The sequence below is a fragment of the Salmo salar genome, chromosome 01, assembly GCF_965601325.2.
Source record: "Salmo salar chromosome 01, fSalSal1, whole genome shotgun sequence".
NCBI classification, from domain to species: Eukaryota; Metazoa; Chordata; class Actinopteri; order Salmoniformes; family Salmonidae; genus Salmo; species Salmo salar.
This window is the reverse complement of record NC_138291.1, coordinates 182,015,001-182,034,382: the sequence shown is the minus strand read 5'-3', so window position 1 is coordinate 182,034,382 and position 19,382 is coordinate 182,015,001. Positions and strand designations below refer to the sequence as shown.

General features: G+C 46.2%; 1 protein-coding gene across 1 annotated transcript in view; it reads right to left on the bottom strand.

The window, feature by feature from the left end:
- Nucleotides 1-19,382, bottom strand: part of ythdc1 (YTH N6-methyladenosine RNA binding protein C1) — a 48,223-nt gene continuing 28,841 nt past the window's right edge. The window contains exons 9-15 of the mRNA XM_014147197.3: nucleotides 18,483-18,652; nucleotides 14,539-14,618; nucleotides 13,664-13,700; nucleotides 5,307-5,349; nucleotides 4,091-4,156; nucleotides 1,094-1,252; nucleotides 1-969 (exon numbers count right to left, since the gene is read on the bottom strand). Coding sequence (XP_014002672.1) covers nucleotides 754-969; nucleotides 1,094-1,252; nucleotides 4,091-4,156; nucleotides 5,307-5,349; nucleotides 13,664-13,700; nucleotides 14,539-14,618; nucleotides 18,483-18,652 — 771 coding nt within the window. The 3' untranslated portion in view covers nucleotides 1-753. The remainder of the gene's footprint in view (nucleotides 970-1,093; nucleotides 1,253-4,090; nucleotides 4,157-5,306; nucleotides 5,350-13,663; nucleotides 13,701-14,538; nucleotides 14,619-18,482; nucleotides 18,653-19,382) is intronic.

The window sequence follows — 19,382 nt, the reverse complement described above, 5'->3', positions numbered from 1 at the left end:
TAAAACACTCAATAGTATTTAATGTTTTTGTACAAAACAGTCATCCAAGACAAGCAATAGCTTATTCCCCTCCCCCGACAAACATTGCAGGTTCTCTAAACTTTACAGCACTGATCGGGAGTCTTGGTTGAAACTTCAGAAAGGAATCGGTCTAGACAAAACAACAATATAGATTTTTTTACTTCCAGATCAGTCAAACACTAGAAAAAAATAAAATAAAAATGGCTTGAAATTAAAAAAAATAAAATAAAATAAAAAAAAGGCCAGCAAAAAAGGGGACTGGCAACAACCAGTCAGATTCACTACAACACAATTCTACCCATTTTAGTAGAGATCTTCATTTGATCCATGTACAGTTATGAACAGCACAAAGACAAAATGTGACAAGTGCAGGATCAATCACTTCTAAAATACACACAAAAAAGACCGGCATTAAACACTGAATGTCGGGGACAGGGAGAAGAAACGAAAACCAGCTCCATATAGTTAAATGCTCTTTACCCACGTCTCCTCCATAATAAAATGAACTAAAAATGTGTATTTTTGGTTGTTTACCCCCCCCCCCCCCCCCCACCACAGTTAGTTCAGTTACACTGCATGCATGATAGACATGAGGTGACTTCACAGCACGATGTAAAACAGAACACAAATCACTCAGAACAGAACAGCTTCTTTAAAAAAATAAAATAACAAAAAAATAATAAAAGAATACTAGGTTAGAGAAACTACCGCAGGACTTGCTGTTTGATTTGATTATCTCCTGTAACGCCCCCTCTCCTTCTCCCTGTCTCTGATCCTGTCTCTCTCTCGGTCACGTTCGCGTCCACGGTCTCTGTCGCGGTCCCGCCGGGCGTCCCGAGGCCGTTCTCGCTCCCTCTGCCGGTCTCGTTCTCGGGGCCGGCTGCGACGACCCGTTACCACGGCCTGGGTCCGTCTCAGGAAGTCATCCACCCTCATGTCATAGTCATGCTTCAGAGGGGAGAGAGATGATGACGGTGTTCAGTATATATATATCAAAAGGCTACGCTCCAAATGACTCCCTATTCCATTTATAGTGCACTACACATTTAACCGGGACTGAAATGAGCTGTACCAGGGTAGAACTGAAGGAGCGTACAACTCTCTTCTCCCTGAAGCGGGCGTCGTGCGGGACAGGGTGGTGCCCAGTGTACGGGGGATGTGCCTGGGGAGGAGGAGGATGGTGCTGGTAGAACGGGTGGTGAGGTGGCTGCTCCATCCCAGGGTACGGTGCCTACAGAGGAGAGGGTTTGTTTAAATGACACTATGAAGTCAGTGGGAAAGAAAACCTCTTAAAATGGCAGGTAGGATCGATTAAAAATACAACAAAATGTACTTGCTGTGTAACTACGGTATATAAAAATATTGAAGAGCCATGTATGTAAAATGTGTAACATGTATACTTAACAAAAAAATATTAGCTATTGTCTTCTGAAGACATGTGCCAATAACACAGAGACTATGATGACAAACTTCAGAGAACAAAATACACTGCTCAAAAAAATAAAGGGAACACTAAAACATCCTAGATCTGAATGAAAGAAATAATCTTATTAAATACTTTTTTCTTTACATAGTTGAATGTGCTGACAACAAAATCACACAAAAATAATCAATGGAAATCCAATTTATCAACCCATGGAGGTCTGGATTTGGAGTCACACTCAAAATTAAAGTGGAAAACCACACTACAGGCTGATCCAACTTTGATGTAATGTCCTTAAAACAAGTCAAAATGAGGCTCAGTAGTGTGTGTGGCCTTCACGTGCCTGTATGACCTCCCTACAACGCCTGGGCATGCTCCTGATGAGGTGGCGGATGGTCTCCTGAGGGATCTCCTCCCAGACCTGGACTAAAGCATCCGCCAACTCCTGGACAGTCTGTGGTGCAACGTGGCGTTGGTGGATGGAGCGAGACATGATGTCCCAGATGTGCTCAATTGGATTCAGGTCTGGGGAACAGGCGGGCCAGTCCATAGCATCAATGCCTTCCTCTTGCAGGAACTGCTGACACACTCCAGCCACATGAGGTCTAGCATTGTCTTGCATTAGGAGGAACCCAGGGCCAACCGCACCAGCATATGGTCTCACAAGGGGTCTGAGGATCTCATCTCAGTACCTAATGGCAGTCAGGCTACCTCTGGCGAGCACATGGAGGGCTGTGCGGCCCCCCAAAGAAATGCCACCCCACACCATGACTGACCCACCGCCAAACCGGTCATGCTGGAGGATGTTGCAGGCAGCAGAACGTTCTCCACGGCATCTCCAGACTCTGTCACGTCTGTCACGTGCTCATTGTGAACCTGCTTTCATCTGTGAAGAGCACAGGGCGCCAGTGGCGAATTTGCCAATCTTGGTGTTCTCTGGCAAATGCCAAACGTCCTGCACGGTGTTGGGCTGTAAGCACAACCCCCACCTGTGGACGCCGGGCCCTCATACCACCCTCATGGAGTCTGTTTCTGACCGTTTGAGCAGACACATGCACATTTGTGGCCTGCTGGAGGTCATTTTGCAGGGCTCTGGCAGTGCTTCTCCTGCTCCTCCTTGCACAAAGGCGGAGGTAGCGGTCCTGCTGCTGGGTTGTTGCCCTCCTACAGCCTCCTCCACGTCTCCTGATTTACTGGCCTGTCTCCTGGTAGCGCCTCCATGCTCTGGACACTACGCTGACAGACACAGCAAACCTTCTTGCCACAGCTCGCATTGATGTGCCATCCTGGATGAGCTGCACTACCTGAGCCACTTGTGTGGGTTGTAGACTCCGTCTCATGCTACCACAAGAGTGAAAGCACCGCCAGCATTCAAAAGTGACCAAAACATCAGCCAGGAAGCATAGGAACTGAGAAGTGGTCTGTGGTCCCCACCTGCAGAACCACTCCTTTATTGGGGGTGTCTTGCTAATTGCCTATAATTTCCACCTGTTGTCTATTCCATTTGCACAACAGCATGTCAAATTTATTGTCAATCAGTGTTGCTTCCTAAGTGGACAGTTTTATTTCACAGAAGTGTGATTGACTTGGAGTTACATTGTGTTGTTTAAGTGTTCCCTTTATTTTTTTGAGCAGTGTATATTGACTAATATGAGCAGATCAGTGTAACATATTAACAGGTAACAGGTAGCCTAGTGGTTAGAGCGTTGGACTAGTAACCGAAAGGTTGCAAGATTGAATCCCCGAGCTGACAAGGTAAAAATCTGTCTTTCTGCCCCTGAACAAGACAGTTAACCCACTGTTCCTAGGCCGTCATTGAAAATAAGAATTTGTTCTTAACTGACTTGCCTCGTTAAATAAAGGTAAAATAAAAAAATATATATACTGTTTCGACCAGACAGGTATTTCTCATGGAGCATTAATAGGCCTTTTAGTCTATATTAAACCATATTGCTCAGAGCGCTCCACAGCTCTATATTAAACCATATTGCTCAGAGCGCTCCACAGCTCTATATTAAACCATATTGCTCAGAGCGCTCCACAGCTCTATATTAAACCATATTGCTCAGAGCGCTCCACAGCTCTATATTAAACCATATTGCTCAGAGCGCTCCACAGCTCTATATTAAACCATATTGCTCAGAGCGCTCCACAGCTCTATATTAAACCATATTGCTCAGAGCGCTCCACAGCTCTATATTAAACCATATTGCTCAGAGCGCTCCACAGCTCTATATTAAACCATATTGCTCAGAGCGCTCCACAGCTCTATATTAAACCATATTGCTCAGAGCGCTCCACAGCTCTATATTAAACCATATTGCTCAGAGCGCTCCACAGCTCTATATTAAACCATATTGCTCAGAGCGCTCCACAGCTCTATATTAAACCATATTGCTCAGAGCGCTCCACAGCTCTATATTAAACCATATTGCTCAGAGCGCTCCACAGCTCTATATTAAACCATATTGCTCAGAGCGCTCCACAGCTCTATATTAAACCATATTGCTCAGAGCGCTCCACAGCTCTATATTAAACCATATTGCTCAGAGCGCTCCACAGCTCTATATTAAACCATATTGCTCAGAGCGCTCCACAGCTCTATATTAAACCATATTGCTCAGAGCGCTCCACAGCTCAACTCACCATTCCTTGCCAAGGAGGCGGCGGCCCAACGGTGTGGTGGAACTCTCTCATGTAATCGTTGTAGGACTGGGGATAACAAAAACGCATCGTGATAATATCAATAGGACTGAATCAAATTACCTGTATGTTAAAATCAATGTCTATACACACACACACACACTACATATACAAAAGTATGTGGACACCCCTTCAAATTAGTGGGTTTGGCTATTTCAGCCACCCCCCGTTGCTGACAGGTGAATCAAATCGAGCACACCGCCATGCAATCTCCATAGACAAACATTGGCAGTAGAATGGACCTTACTGAAGAGCTCAGTGACTTTCAACGTGGCACCGTCATAGGATGCCACCTTTCCAACAAGTCAGTGTGTCGTATTTCTGCCCTGCTAGAGCTGCTCCCCAGTCAACTGTAAGTGCTGTTATTGTGAAGTGGAAACGTCTAGGAGCAACAACGGCTCAGCCGCGAAGTGGTAGGCCACACAAGCTCACAGAACGGGACCGCCGGGAGCTTCGTGAAATGGGTCTCCGTGGCCGAGCAGCCGCACACAAGCTTAAGATCAGTGGTGTAAAGCTCGCTGCCATTGGACTCTGGAGCGGTGGAAACGATGAATCACGCTTCTTCATCTGGCAGTGCGACGGACTAATCTGGGTTTGCCCGATGCCAGGACATCGCTACCTGTCCCAATGCATAGTGCCAACTGTAAAGTTTGGTGGAGGATGAATAATGGTCTGGGGATGTTTTTTCATGGTTTGGACCCCTTAGTTCCAGTGAAGGGAAATCTTAACACTACAGCACACAATGACATTCTAGATGATTCTGTGCTTCCAACTTTTGGCATCAGTTTGGGGAAGGCCCTTTCCTGTTTCAGCATGACAATGTCCTTGTGCACAAAGCGAGGTCCATAGAGAAATGGTTTGTTGATCGGTGTGGATGAACTTGACTGGCCTGCAGAGAGTCCTGACCTCAACTCCATCGAACACCTTTGGGATGAACTGGAACGCAGACTGTGAGCCAGGCCTAATCGCCCAACATCAGTGCCCGACCTCACTAATGCCCTTGTGGTTGAGTGGAAAACCTTCCCAGAAGAGTGGAGGCTGTTATAGCAGCAAAGAGGGAAACCAACTCCATATTAATGGCCTTGATTTTGGAATGAGATGTTGGACAAGTAGGTGTCCACATACTTTTGGTGATGTAGTGTATATTTTCTGAACTCACCCCATTGAGAAACACATCTCTTCTCACTCCAGTTGGGAAGCGCCTGGGGAAATTAAGTTACTAGTTAATGTCTGGGAAGGGCCAGGGAAGGATTGGTGGAGAGAGGGAAGGATTGGTGGAGAGAGGGAAGGATTGGTAGAGAGAGGGAAGGATTGGTAGAGAGAGGGAAGGATTGGTGGAGAGGGGAAGGGCCAGGGAAGGATTGGTAGAGAGAGGGAAGGGCCAGGGAAGGATTGGTAGAGAGGGGGAAGGGCCAGGGAAGGATTGGTAGAGAGGGGGAAGGGCCAGGGAAGGATTGGTAGAGAGGGGGAAGGGCCAGGGAAGGATTGGTAGAGAGGGGGAAGGGCCAGGGAAGGATTGGTAGAGAGGGGGAAGGGCCAGGGAAGGATTGGTAGAGAGGGGGAAGGGCCAGGGAAGGATTGGTAGAGAGGGGGAAGGGCCAGGGAAGGATTGGTAGAGAGGGGGAAGGGCCAGGGAAGGATTGGTGGAGAGAGGAAGGGCCAGGGAAGGATTGGTAGAGAGGGGGAAGGGCCAGGGAAGGATTGGTGGAGAGAGGAAGGGCCAGGGAAGGATTGGTAGAGAGGGGGAAGGGCCAGGGAAGGATTGGTGGAGAGAGGAAGGGCCAGGGAAGGATTGGTAGAGAGAGGGAAGGGCCAGGGAAGGATTGGTAGAGAGGGGGAAGGGCCAGGGAAGGATTGGTAGAGAGGGGGAAGGGCCAGGGAAGGATTGGTAGAGAGGGGGAAGGGCCAGGGAAGGATTGGTAGAGAGGGGGAAGGGCCAGGGAAGGATTGGTAGAGAGGGGGAAGGGCCAGGGAAGGATTGGTAGAGAGGGGGAAGGGCCAGGGAAGGATTGGTAGAGAGGGGGAAGGGCCAGGGAAGGATTGGTAGAGAGGGGGAAGGGCCAGGGAAGGATTGGTAGAGAGGGGGAAGGGCCAGGGAAGGATTGGTAGAGAGGGGGAAGGGCCAGGGAAGGATTGGTAGAGAGGGGGAAGGGCCAGGGAAGGATTGGTAGAGAGGGGGAAGGGCCAGGGAAGGATTGGTAGAGAGGGGGAAGGGCCAGGGAAGGATTGGTAGAGAGGGGGAAGGGCCAGGGAAGGATTGGTAGAGAGGGGGAAGGGCCAGGGAAGGATTGGTAGAGAGGGGGAAGGGCCAGGGAAGGATTGGTAGAGAGGGGGAAGGGCCAGGGAAGGATTGGTGGAGAGAGGAAGGGCCAGGGAAGGATTGGTAGAGAGGGGGAAGGGCCAGGGAAGGATTGGTAGAGAGGGGGAAGGGCCAGGGCGGTCATTACATTTTGTCAGCGGTTGTTGTCATACAAATGACTGCCGGTCTCTCAGTAATTTACTGTTAATTAACCAACACATTTAGCATCTGCTGGCTTCCACACACAGCTTACTGATGCAGATCTCTGAAAAATCTACGTTTTAAAAAAAAGTCTATTTATTATACATCATCACAATAAATCCATTATTTTAGGCAGGTTTAAAGAAACTTTCTGATTTTAAGAAAATGTATTTCAGAAGAACAGAATACGAGTTGGCGTAAAGTATGTTATCTGGCTATGCTCCATGCCATAGGCTGTCGGCCTGTTCATTTAGCTGACAAGATATGCTCATAAGACTCTAGACCCAAACTGCTACAGATCTATATCTATCCTACCCTGTCTTTCTAAGGTCTTCGAAAGCCAAGTTAACAAAACAGATTACAGACCATTTCGAATCCCACCGCACCTTCCACGCTACGCAATCTGGTTTCAGAGCTGGTGCACCTCACCCACGCTCAAGGTCCTAAACGATATCACAACCGCCATCGATAAGAGACATTACTCTGTGCAGCTGTATTCATCCACCTGGTCAAGGCTTTCGACTCTGTCAATCACCACATTCTTATTGGCCGACTCAACAGCCTTGGTTTCTCAAATGATTGCCTCGCCTGGTTCACCAACTACTTCTCTGATAGAGTTCAGTGTGTCAAATCGGAGGTCCTGTTGTCCGGACCTCTAGCAGTCTCTATGGGGGTGCCACAGGGTTCAATCCTCGGGTCGACTCTTTTCTCTGTATACATCAATGATGTCGCTCTTGCTGCTGGTGATTCTCTGATCCACCTCTACGCAGACGACACCATTCTGTATACTTCTGGCCCCTCTTTGGACACTGTGTTAACTAACCTCCAGACGAGCTTCAATGCCATACAACTCTCCTTCCGTGGTCTCCAACTGCTCTTAAATGCAAGTAAAACTAAATGCATGCTCTTCAACCGATCGCTGCCTGCACCTGCCCGTCCGTCCAGCATCACTACTCTGGACGGTTCTGACTTAGAATATGTGGACAACTACAAATACCTAGGTGTCTGGTTAGACTGTAAACTCTCCTTCCAGACTCACATTAAACATCTCCAATCCAAAATTAAATCTAGAATCGGATTCCTATTTCGCAACAAAGCATCCTTCACTCATGCTTCCAAACATACCCTCGTAAAATTGACCATCCTACCGATCCTCGACGATGTCATCTATAAAATAGCCTCCAACACTCTATTCAACAAACTGGATGCAGTCTATCACAGTGCCATCCGTTTTGTCACCAAAGCCCCATATACTACCCACCACTGTGACCTGTACGCTCTCGTTGGCTGGCCCTTGCTTCAGACTCGTCGCCAAACCCAGTGGCTCCAGGTCATCTACAAGTCTCTGCTAGGTAAAGCCCCGCCTTATCTCAGCTCACTGGTCACCATAGCAGCAGCCATCTGTAGCACGCGCTCCAGCAGGTATATCTCACTGGTCACCCCCAAAGCCAATTCCTCTTTTGGTCGTCTTTCCTTCCAGTTCTCTGCTGCCAATGACTGGAACGAACTGCAAAAATCACTGAAGCTGGAGACTCATATCTCCCTCACTAACTTTAAGCACCAGCTGTCAGAGCAGCTCACAGATCACTGCACCTGTACATAGCCCATCTGTAAACAGCCCATCTACCTACCTACCTCATCCCCATACTGTATTTATTTATTTATCTTGCTCCTTTGCACCCCAGTATCTCTACTTGCACATTCATCTTCTGCACATCTACCATTCCAGTGTTTAATTGCTATATTGTAATTACTTCACCACCATGGCCTATTTATTGCCTTAACTCCCTAATCTCACCTCATTTTCACTGTATATAGACTTTTTGTTTTCTTTTGTTCTACTGTATTATTGACTGTATGTTTGTTTTACTCCATGTGTAACTCTGTGTTGTTGGATGTGTCGAATTGCTATGCTTTATCTTGGCCAGGTCGCAGTTGAAAATGAGAACTTGTTCTCAACTAGCCTACCTGGTTAAATAAAGGACTTGTTCTCAACTAGCCTACCTGGTTAAATAAAGGACTTGTTCTCAACTAGCCTACCTGGTTAAATAAAGGACTTGTTCTCAACTAGCCTACCTGGTTAAATAAAGGACTTGTTCTCAACTAGCCTACCTGGTTAAATAAAGGACTTGTTCTCAACTAGCCTACCTGGTTAAATAAAGGACTTGTTCTCAACTAGCCTACCTGGTTAAATAAAGGACTTGTTCTCAACTAGCCTAACCTGGTTAAATAAAGGACTTGTTCTCAACTAGCCTAACCTGGTTAAATAAAGGACTTGTTCTCAACTAGCCTAACCTGGTTAAATAAAGGACTTGTTCTCAACTAGCCTACCTGGTTAAATAAAGGACTTGTTCTCAACTAGCCTACCTGGTTAAATAAAGGACTTGTTCTCAACTAGCCTACCTGGTTAAATAAAGGACTTGTTCTCAACTAGCCTACCTGGTTAAATAAAGGACTTGTTCTCAACTAGCCTAACCTGGTTAAATAAAGGACTTGTTCTCAACTAGCCTACCTGGTTAAATAAAGGACTTGTTCTCAACTAGCCTAACCTGGTTAAATAAAGGACTTGTTCTCAACTAGCCTACCTGGTTATATAAAGGACTTGTTCTCAACTAGCCTACCTGGTTAAATAAAGGTGAAATAAATAAATAAGTCATGGTAACATTATTTTATAGTATGTGTGCACATATGAAGTGGCCATGTTGAGCGTCAAAGTGATCATTTGAAACAGGTCCTATACACTAGATTTAGAGTTATTCGGCAACTTTAGTTTTGAACGATACAAAACCTCAATGTCTTAGAAATCAAAACATATACGGGCTGCATGATGCGACTAAATCGGCTATTTGAAAAAAAGTCGCAAAAAAAAAAAAAAAAAGCTTGTGCTCTGTTCCTTGCCTCATCAAGTGATCACATTTTCACCCATCAACCTATACTGAATTTAATCTCGTCTTCACTAATATGTCAAATTTGTTGGGATTTAGGGAAAAAAAGGCCTATTATCAAATATGCAGGGGGGGAGGAGGGGCACATGTCATCCGTATGCACTGGAATAGCGAATGGAGGACGCTTTCCATTGTAAAAGCATGCTGGGTAGGCTGCTCCGGTTTATAGGGGAGCAGCTGCAGTAACTATGGTAGCAGCTGGGATTCCCCTGGTTGCTTGTAGCAACCATCAAAACTCTGCTTTCACACGGGATGAGCATGCAGCCTGTGTTCTGGAGAAAGGAATGAAGGAGAGGGAGGAGGAGGAGATGGAAACACACGGTGGAGAGATACTCTGGAGCTAAAAAGGTAATATAAAAATGCCCCGTTACTAAACAAAAATCAAAATTCACTATAATGTAATGTAAGCAACCCTGCACAATCAATGACCCAACAGCATGGTGTACGTTCTCTCTCCTGAACTCTCAGAGCAGCAGAACGGATACAGTAAAGCATAATAGAGTGAATCCGTCACCTCAGAAAGCCCTGTCCATTTTGTTGCGTTAGGCTTTAAAATAACATCCACAACGATCCTGTTTTACACTGTCGTTTCAACCTGTTGTTGAACTTCTTCCTTCAAATTGATCATGGGGAGTTTTAAAAAGCAAAATACTGTTTTGATGACAAGTGTGAAATCAATTTTCGATTTCATTTGCATTGATGTCAAAGTGTTTAGAGGGAGAATAGAGCCCTGAGTACCAGGCCACTTGGACCTGATGGGAGAAACAGAGCTCTGAGTACCAGGCCATTAGGACCTCATGGTAGCAACAGAGCTCTGAGTACCAGGCCATTAGGACCCGATGGTAGCAACAGAGCCCTGAGTACCAGGCCATTTGGACCCGATGGTAGCAACAGAGCCCTGAGTACCAGGCCATTAGAACCTGATGATCGTTAGCAAGTTGGGTACTACCAATGCGTGTCCAGACTGCATAAAATGAGATGACCGTGACTCAACGGTCATGTGGAATTTTACTTCATAATGACAGTCACCGCAACAGCCCAAGTAAGGGAAGACCCGGTGCTAGCTCTGTCCTGCAGTGTGACAGGAAACAAGGCGGTGCTAGCTCTGTCCTGCAGGAAACAAGGCGGTGCTAGCTCTGTCCTGCAGTGTGACAGGAAACAAGGCGGTGCTAGCTCTGTCCTGCAGTGTGACAGGAAACAAGGCGGTGCTAGCTCTGTCCTGCAGTGTGACAGGAAACAAGGCGGTGCTAGCTCTGTCCTGCAGGAAACAAGGCGGTGCTAGCTCTGCCCTGCAGTGTGACAGGAAACAAGGCGGTGCTAGCTCTGCCCTGCAGTGTGACAGGAAACAAGGCGGTGCTAGCTCTGCCCTGCAGTGTGACAGGAAACAAGGCGGTGCTAGCTCTGCCCTGCAGTGTGACAGGAAACAAGGCGGTGCTAGCTCTGCCCTGCAGTGTGACAGGAAACAAGGCGGCGCTAGCTCTGTCCTGCAGTGTGACAGGAAACAAGGCGGCGCTAGCTCTGTCCTGCAGTGTGACAGGAAACAAGGCGGCGCTAGCTCTGTCCTGCAGTGTGACAGGAAACAAGGCGGCGCTAGCTCTGTCCTGCAGTGTGACAGGAAACAAGGCGGCGCTAGCTCTGCCCTGCAGTGTGACAGGAAACAAGGCGGTGCTAGCTCTGTCCTGCAGTGTGACAGGAAACAAGGCGGTGCTAGCTCTGTCCTGCAGTGTGACAGGAAACAAGGCGGTGCTAGCTCTGTCCTGCAGTGTGACAGGAAACAAGGCGGTGCTAGCTCTGTCCTGCAGTGTGACAGGAAACAAGGCGGTGCTAGCTCTGTCCTGCAGTGTGACAGGAAACAAGGCGGTGCTAGCTCTGTCCTGCAGTGTGACAGGAAACAAGGCGGTGCTAGCTCTGTCCTGCAGTGTGACAGGAAACAAGGCGGCGCTAGCTCTGTCCTGCAGGAAACAAGGCGGTGCTAGCTCTGCCCTGCAGTGTGACAGGAAACAAGATGGTGCTAGCTCTGTCCTGCTCAAAACACACATGGTCAACCCTCCATCTGGGAAACCGGTACGGCAGCTGCTCCGCCCATAACCGAAAGGCTCTCCAGAGGGTAGTGAGGTCTGCACAATGCATCACCGGGTGCAAACTACCTGCCCTCCAGGACACCTACACCACCCGATGTCACAGGAAGGCCAAAAAGATCATCAAGGACAACAACCACCCGAGCCACTGTCTGTTCACCCCGCTATCATCCAGAAGGAGAGGTCAGGACAGGTGCATCAAAGCTGGAACCGAGAGACTGAAAAACAGCTTCTATCTCAAGGCCATCAGACTGTTAAACAGCCATCACTAACATTGAGTGGCTGCTGCCAACATACTACCTCAACTCCACCCACTTTGACCCAACCTTGCTCAAAACACACTTATCAAAGGGCTGGGTGGTAGCATAGCAGTTAAGGAGGTTGGGCCAGTAACCAAATGGTTGCTGGTTAGAATTTGAGCTGACGAGGTGAAATCTGTTAATGTGCCCGTGAGCAAGGCACTTAACCCTAATTTCTAAATTACAAAAAAAATCAAAAATGTACAAGTGCTTAAAGTCCTGCTAGGCAGCTGATTTTAAAAAAAATTCGTGTGTAATCAGGACTGGAACAGCAGCTTGCAGAATCGGTGGCTCTCCTAGAGCAGTGATCACCAACTTCAGAACCCCTAAGAGCCCAACTCCAGTCCTGCAGTACCCCCAACAGCGTTTCCCAACTCCAGTCCACCCAACTAGGCCTGTGGCGGTCATGAAATTGTCAGCAGGTGATAGTCAAGCAATTAACTGTTGGTCTCATGGTAATGGGGCGGCAAGTAGCCTAGTGGTTAGAGCGTTGGACTAGTAACCGAAAGGTTGCAAGACCCACTGTTCCTAAATAAGAATTTGTTCTTAACTGACTTGACAAGTTAAATAAATGAGATATATATATATATATATATATAATAAAAACTGCAATTTGACTGTTAATTAACCAACACATTTAGCATCTCCTGGCTTCCACACACAGCCTACAAGCCACTGATGCAGACCTTTGGAAGAAAAAAACTAAACGTGAAGAAAATGTAGTCTATTTCAAAAGAACAGAAAAGTATACTCCGAGTTGTCCTTATGTTAGGTCCTGATCTGACTATGCCAAATGGCTGTGGGCTACACTAGTTCATTTAGCAGACAAGATTTGCTTAGAATTCTGTGGCATTATTATATAGAATTAAGAATACAATTGAACATAGCTGAATAAATAAGAAAAAGGTTAACAAAAAAAACAGTTATTAATGTAACTTTAGTTTATGTTGAGATTGTTTTAACACATTGCAAGGCTGCGTGATGCCATTAATGATGATTTGAAAAAAGTTGCATGAAAGGCATGAGCTCTGCTTTGTTCTTTTGCACAGGCTGTACACACTTCATCAGTCTCTCATTCAGAATTTGACAAGCACTTGATAATGCCTTGAATTTCCCGGCGACATCCCCCTTCGTGTAATGTCCCCTAAAAAAAAAATATACATTCCTTTTGCAGCCAGTGGCCGCAACATAATAATTATAATTCCCTTCTCCCAGAGGCACTGAGGCTAAGTAACGGGATAAAGACGGCACTGAGGGTAAGTAACGGGATAAAGACGGCACCGAGGCTAAGTAACGGGATAAAGACGGCACCGAGGCTAAGTAACGGGATACAGGAACAGGATAAAGACGGCACTTCTAAAAGCCTCTATCACCACAGCCTGCTGAATTTGCAAGATACATTTTCATTTTGTTTTGTTTTTCGGGCACAAACGAAAAAGATGTCACTGACATTCCCATGGATTGATGTTTCAGCATCGTCTCAATGAAGAGTCCGGCGTTCCGACTAACCACGACCGACATGCACGCGCAGTTACAAGCCTGCTCGTTAGCGGCAGGCGGACCAGTAATATCCGCCGTCGTAGTACAGATGAAGCCGGAGCTGGAAACGTGAAGCTAACTGAAGCTGTCATCAGTCTACACTAGAGCCTAGGGTTTAGATTTGGGGTCCACGGTGAGCGATGTCTGATACTTACCGGTCAACTGGTGGGTTACGTGGAACTGGCATAAAGCCTGTATAAAGAGAGAAAGCTGATTTACTCCGACTGTTGGGTTATGTTGTTACATGTCCCTGTGGAATATCTCTCTGTGTTTACAGACACACACGTTGCCCTTTCAACATGTTTTTGTCTTAATACTGTTACATTAGTAGTCAATAAGAAAAAGTAAAATCAATACTTCACCTATGAATACCCACTTACAACCCCTACTCTGATTCATAACATCCGAAGTGGAAAAATATCACACAGAAATTGGGAGATTAAATCTAACCTCTTGCCACTACAGTAAAACTGATAGCTTTAACAGTAATACATAAGCTAGGCTAAACATCTGCCATCTGGATCTGGCTTCCACTCTGTTTAGATGTTGTTGATATGGATCCAAAAATTAGCTTTACTTGGAAACTCAAAGCATTTTTCATTAGCACGTTCTATCGTTCAGATACCAATAATACATTTTTATAAAAAAAGACAAGACAGACCAACACAAACGTCGGCCGTGCACAGCCAGTGGCCCGTACGATCACCTCTGAACACAATAGCTTTACATTTTCTGTTCCATTTCCAGACATTTCTTCATGTTTTAAATCACAAACGTTCGTCGACACCAAACAGGTGATCTACTGCACACGGTCGACGTTCCTGCCGGTCCGGCTCATCCTTATAACTGACATTGACTGGTACCAATACAATTACTAGTTGTGTGCCCAAAATGGCCCAGTTCCTTATATATTAGTACACTGCTTTTGACCAGAGCCATTTGGACCGTGGTCAAAAAGTAACGCACTATATAGGGAATAGGGGATATATTTCCATACTGTGGTACCAATACATATGGTAGTAATAGTAACCTGGTCTCTGTGGGAACTCGGCTGGATAGTCAATCCTCGGGCGTTTCCTGTTGTGAATGTCATATTCCTCGGGCCGACGCCTACATGAATTAGGTAAACAATTGAGACAAAAGTGCCACGATAGAGCACAACATCCTAGTAGCCCTGTGTCATAATAGAACAGTCTAAAACATCTAGTATCATCTGAAAAGCATATCTATACATCTATACACCAAAACATTTACATGAACATTCACATGAACTAGTTAAAAAAAATAAAAAATTATAATAACCTAATTGACAGATTGAGAAACAAATTGTATTTAAGCCATATCACCATTCTGATCTCATCCACCTCCATAAAGGGGGAAACTTCATTTATGACCAAAACTCAGGATGCATTTCATTGAATCTTGACAGTATTCCCAAATACTTTTTTTTTTTTTTAAATACACTAAACATGTATAGACAGTTATAATGAGCAGACTGCATCAATCAACCATTATATTCTGAATGATATCTTACTGCAATCAATCTACCATTATATTCTGAGTGATATCTTACTGCAATCAATCTACCATTATATCTTACTGCAATCAATCTACCATTATATTCTGAGTGATATCTTACTGCAATCAATCTACCATTATATCTTACTGCAATCAATCTACCATTATATTCTGAGTGATATCTTACTGGTTGTGGACAGTTACATTAAAAGTTATTTGACCAGTAACTTTTTGTTCAGATTGGTCCTATGATAGTTCAACTCATAATGCAGCTAAAACAGGATGTTTACAGTACTGTAACTATTGGAAGTGCACCCTTGTTATATTACCTGTTTTTTTGGGGGGGGGGGGGGGGGGGGGGGGGGGGAGTAGTTTGGGGCATCATCTGTCTCCAATAAGGAGCTAGACCTCTAACCTAACAGCTTCTGACTAGTCATCAATAACCATGTTACCACTAAGTGGATGATCATTAGTCCACAACACAACTTCCATGTTCAATTCAAATCAACCAGATAGTAAAAAATGTATATATATTATTATTTTACAGCTGGGATAAATGACTACAGGTCTACAGGTAAATGAGGAAAGAGCCGGTTAAAATTGTAACATACCGCTTTCTTGTAGTTTTGTGACCTGTTACCGTTGACATATATTAAGATATTAAAAGTTCATATAGACAGTCCATCTTATGGTTTAGGGTCTACGGCCACAGAGACATTACAAGGAGGGCAAAGGGGCTGATTGATAAGGGTGATTGATGCAGTCCATTGCAATCAAAACGAAAAGACCAGGGGATGAACTTCACGTCGGCCATTTTATAAAACCCCACCCCCCCCCAAAAAAGGTGCCGGCCCCCCCTTTGGCTTAGAACTTCCCTTCCTTGTGGTGTCATTCTCAGTCCATTGAGGTCTTATAAAAATAAAAAAAAAATGAAAGTGGTGGGTTTGTATCATTCTGCCAGTGGGTTTCCTCCTACCTTATTCTCAGTCCTTTAGGTTAGGGTATGGAAACACTCCTGTCCTTTAGGAAACACTCCTTACCTAGTCCTTTGGGTCAGGGTATGGAAACACTCCTGTCCTTTAGGAAACACTCCTTACCTAGTCCTTTGGGTCAGGGTATGGAAACACTCCTGTCCTTTAGGAAACACTCCTAACCTAGTCCTTTAGGTTAGGGTATGGAAACACTCCTGTCCTTTAGGAAACACTCCTAACCTAGTCCTTTAGGTTAGGGTATGGAAACACTCCTGTCCTTTAGGAAACTCCTTACCTAGTCCTTTAGGTTAGGGTATGGAAACACTCCTGTCCTTTAGGAAACACTCCTTACCTAGTCCTTTGGGTCAGGGTATGGAAACACTCCTGTCCTTTAGGAAACACTCCTAACCTAGTCCTTTAGGTTAGGGTATGGAAACACTCCTGTCCTTTAGGAAACACTCCTAACCTAATCCTTTAGGTTAGGGTATGGAAACACTCCTGTCCTTTAGGAAACACTCCTAACCTAATCCTTTAGGTTAGGGTATGGAAACACTCCTGTCCTTTAGGAAACACTCCTAACCTAATCCTTTAGGTTAGGGTATGGAAACACTCCTGTCCTTTAGGAAACACTCCTAACCTAGTCCTTTAGGTTTCCCTAACCACCTACCACCAGATGCCATTCATTCCAGATGAAGAAAATTTAACAAGGAATGGCTGGCAGGCTCTCAGCACCACAGCCATCTTCAGTCCTGTTGGGTTGTGGGGGGACAGTGACCGACCGACCGTTAGCCAAAAATGTTTTTGCGGGCATATGATTTCTTGGAGGGGATGTAGGGGGATTTGGATTGCTGGTGTAAATGGAGCATTGCAACAGGAAGTAGAGAGAAGCACACAGCAGAGCCAAGCCCTCTCTCTCTCTCTCTCTCTCTAGGTTGTCGCCAGGTCCCCCAAAGGCCAACGATTCTTTTCCCCACTCTGGCCTACCGCTTTCCAGAACTTTCCAACGCTTTTTTATTCCCTTTCGAGCAGCTTTGTAGATAGAGAGCCACCCCTCCCCTCTCTGAAGCTACAGGCATACATAGCAGTAGTGTAGATAATCACCACAGGTATACATTATGTATATTCAATAGATGGCCCATGGAGGGAGAGAAAAGTCCTCTGGAAGCATTTAAGACAGCATCATCATCATTCTCCCCCCCCCTCAAATCCATGTGCCATCTTCTGTTTAAAATAGAACGGCTCCTTTGTTTCTAAGTCCCATATGTGACTAGGTTTTAACTCCTCAGGATACTCCTGAAAGAAAAAGGCTTCGGGAACAAATTTTAAAAAACAACTTATCTAGACAAATTCATTCAAGCAACCTAAAGACAAATGTATTGTGTATTAAACTCAACTACAACTTAGTGGTTTTAAGTATCATGACGGGTTTAAATTAAATTGCATTCCTTATATTGAGAGATCAAACTAAACCCGTTTCTTTACATTGAATTAACCGATAGATCCTGGGGTTAGCACTGGCGCCGGCCCATAGATCCTGGGGTTAGCACTGGCGCCGGCCCATAGATCCTGGGGTTAGCACTGGCGCCGGCCCATAGATCCTGGGGTTAGCACTGGCGCCGGCCCATAGATCCTGGGGTTAGCACTGGCGCCGGCCCATAGATCCTGGGGTTAGCACTGGCGCCGGCCCATAGATCCTGGGGTTAGCACTGGCGCCGGCCCATAGATCCTGGGGTTAGCACTGGCGCCGGCCCATAGATCCTGGGGTTAGCACTGGCGCCGGCCCATAGATCCTGGGGTTAGCACTGGCGCCGGCCCATAGATCCTGGGGTTAGCACTGGCGCCGGCCCATAGATCCTGGGGTTAGCACTGGCGCCGGCCCATAGATCCTGGGGTTAGCACTGGCGCCGGCCCATAGATCCTGGGGTTAGCACTGGCGCCGGCCCATAGATCCTGGGGTTAGCACTGGCGCCGGCCCATAGATCCTGGGGTTAGCAATGGCGCCGGTCCATAGATACTGGGGTTAGCAATGGCCCGGCCCATAGATACTGGGGTTAGCAATGGCCCGGCCCATAGATACTGGGGTTAGCAATGGCCCGGCCCATAGATACTGGGGTTAGCAATGGAACGGCCCATAGATACTGGGTTTAACACTGGCCCAGGCCCATAGATACTGTGGTTAACACTGGTCCAGCCCACTGGCCCGGCCCATAGATACTGTGGTTAACACTGGTCCAGCCCACTGGCCCGACCCATAGATACTGTGGTTAACACTGGTCCAGCCCACTGGCCCGGCCCATAGATACTGTGGAGCTGTGGTACGGGGTCCTTAGCAACAGCCCAGAGGATATCAGCAGGTTTCCCTCTTCGCTGGGATGTGACGAGAGCATTCTGGGAGGGACGGTTAGACCATCGGATCAGAACACTGCTCCGGCATCATGTCACGCCGACACAAGAGCTCACTAGCAGTCCAAAGAATATTTCTAACCTTCCCAGGTCGCCTCGGGCGGGTTCTCTGTGCGGCGGGCGTCCTCGAGAACGTGGCTCCGAAGGCATCCTCCGCTTGTGTCGCATTTTATGAATAACTTGATACAAGTCAATGCTCTCGTCCTGGGGGAACAGCATGCACAGCTGCATCCCACATCCTGGTTCGATCTCCTGACGGTCCCGAGGAGGGCGGGATGGGGGGGGGGGGGGTGACAGATCAGGAGATAAACCAAAATTAGAATTAGTTGGAAAATATATACATGTATATAATACAGATCATTCTGAAAGTATTCAGACCCCATTCCCCTTTTCCACATTGTTACGTTACAGCCTTATTCTAAAACATTTATGAAATAATACCCTCCCAATACCACATAAAGCAAAAACTGGTTTAGACATGTTTGCACATTTCAATTAAAAAGACAGAAATAACTTATTTACATCAGTAGTCAGACCCTTTGCTATGAGACTGTAAATTGAGCTCAGGTGCATCCTGTTTCCATTAATCATCCTTGAGATGTTTCTACAACTTGATTGGAGTCCACCTGTGGTAAATTCAATTGATTGCACATGATTTGGAAAAGCACACACCTGTCTATATAAGGTCCCACAGTTGACAGTGCATGTCAGAGCAAAAACCAAACCGTGAGGTTGAAGGAATTGTCAGTGGAACTCCGAGACAGGATTATGTCGAGGCACAGATCTGGGGAAGGGTACCAAAACATTTCTGCAGCATTGAAGGTCCCCAAGAACACAGTGGCCTCCATCATTCTTAAATGGAAGAAGTTTGGAACCACTTAGACTCTTCCTAGAGCTGGCCGCCCGGACAAATTGAGAACCTTCCAGAAGGACAACTATCAGGCTTTTATGTTAGTGGCCAGACGGAAGCCACTCCTCAGTA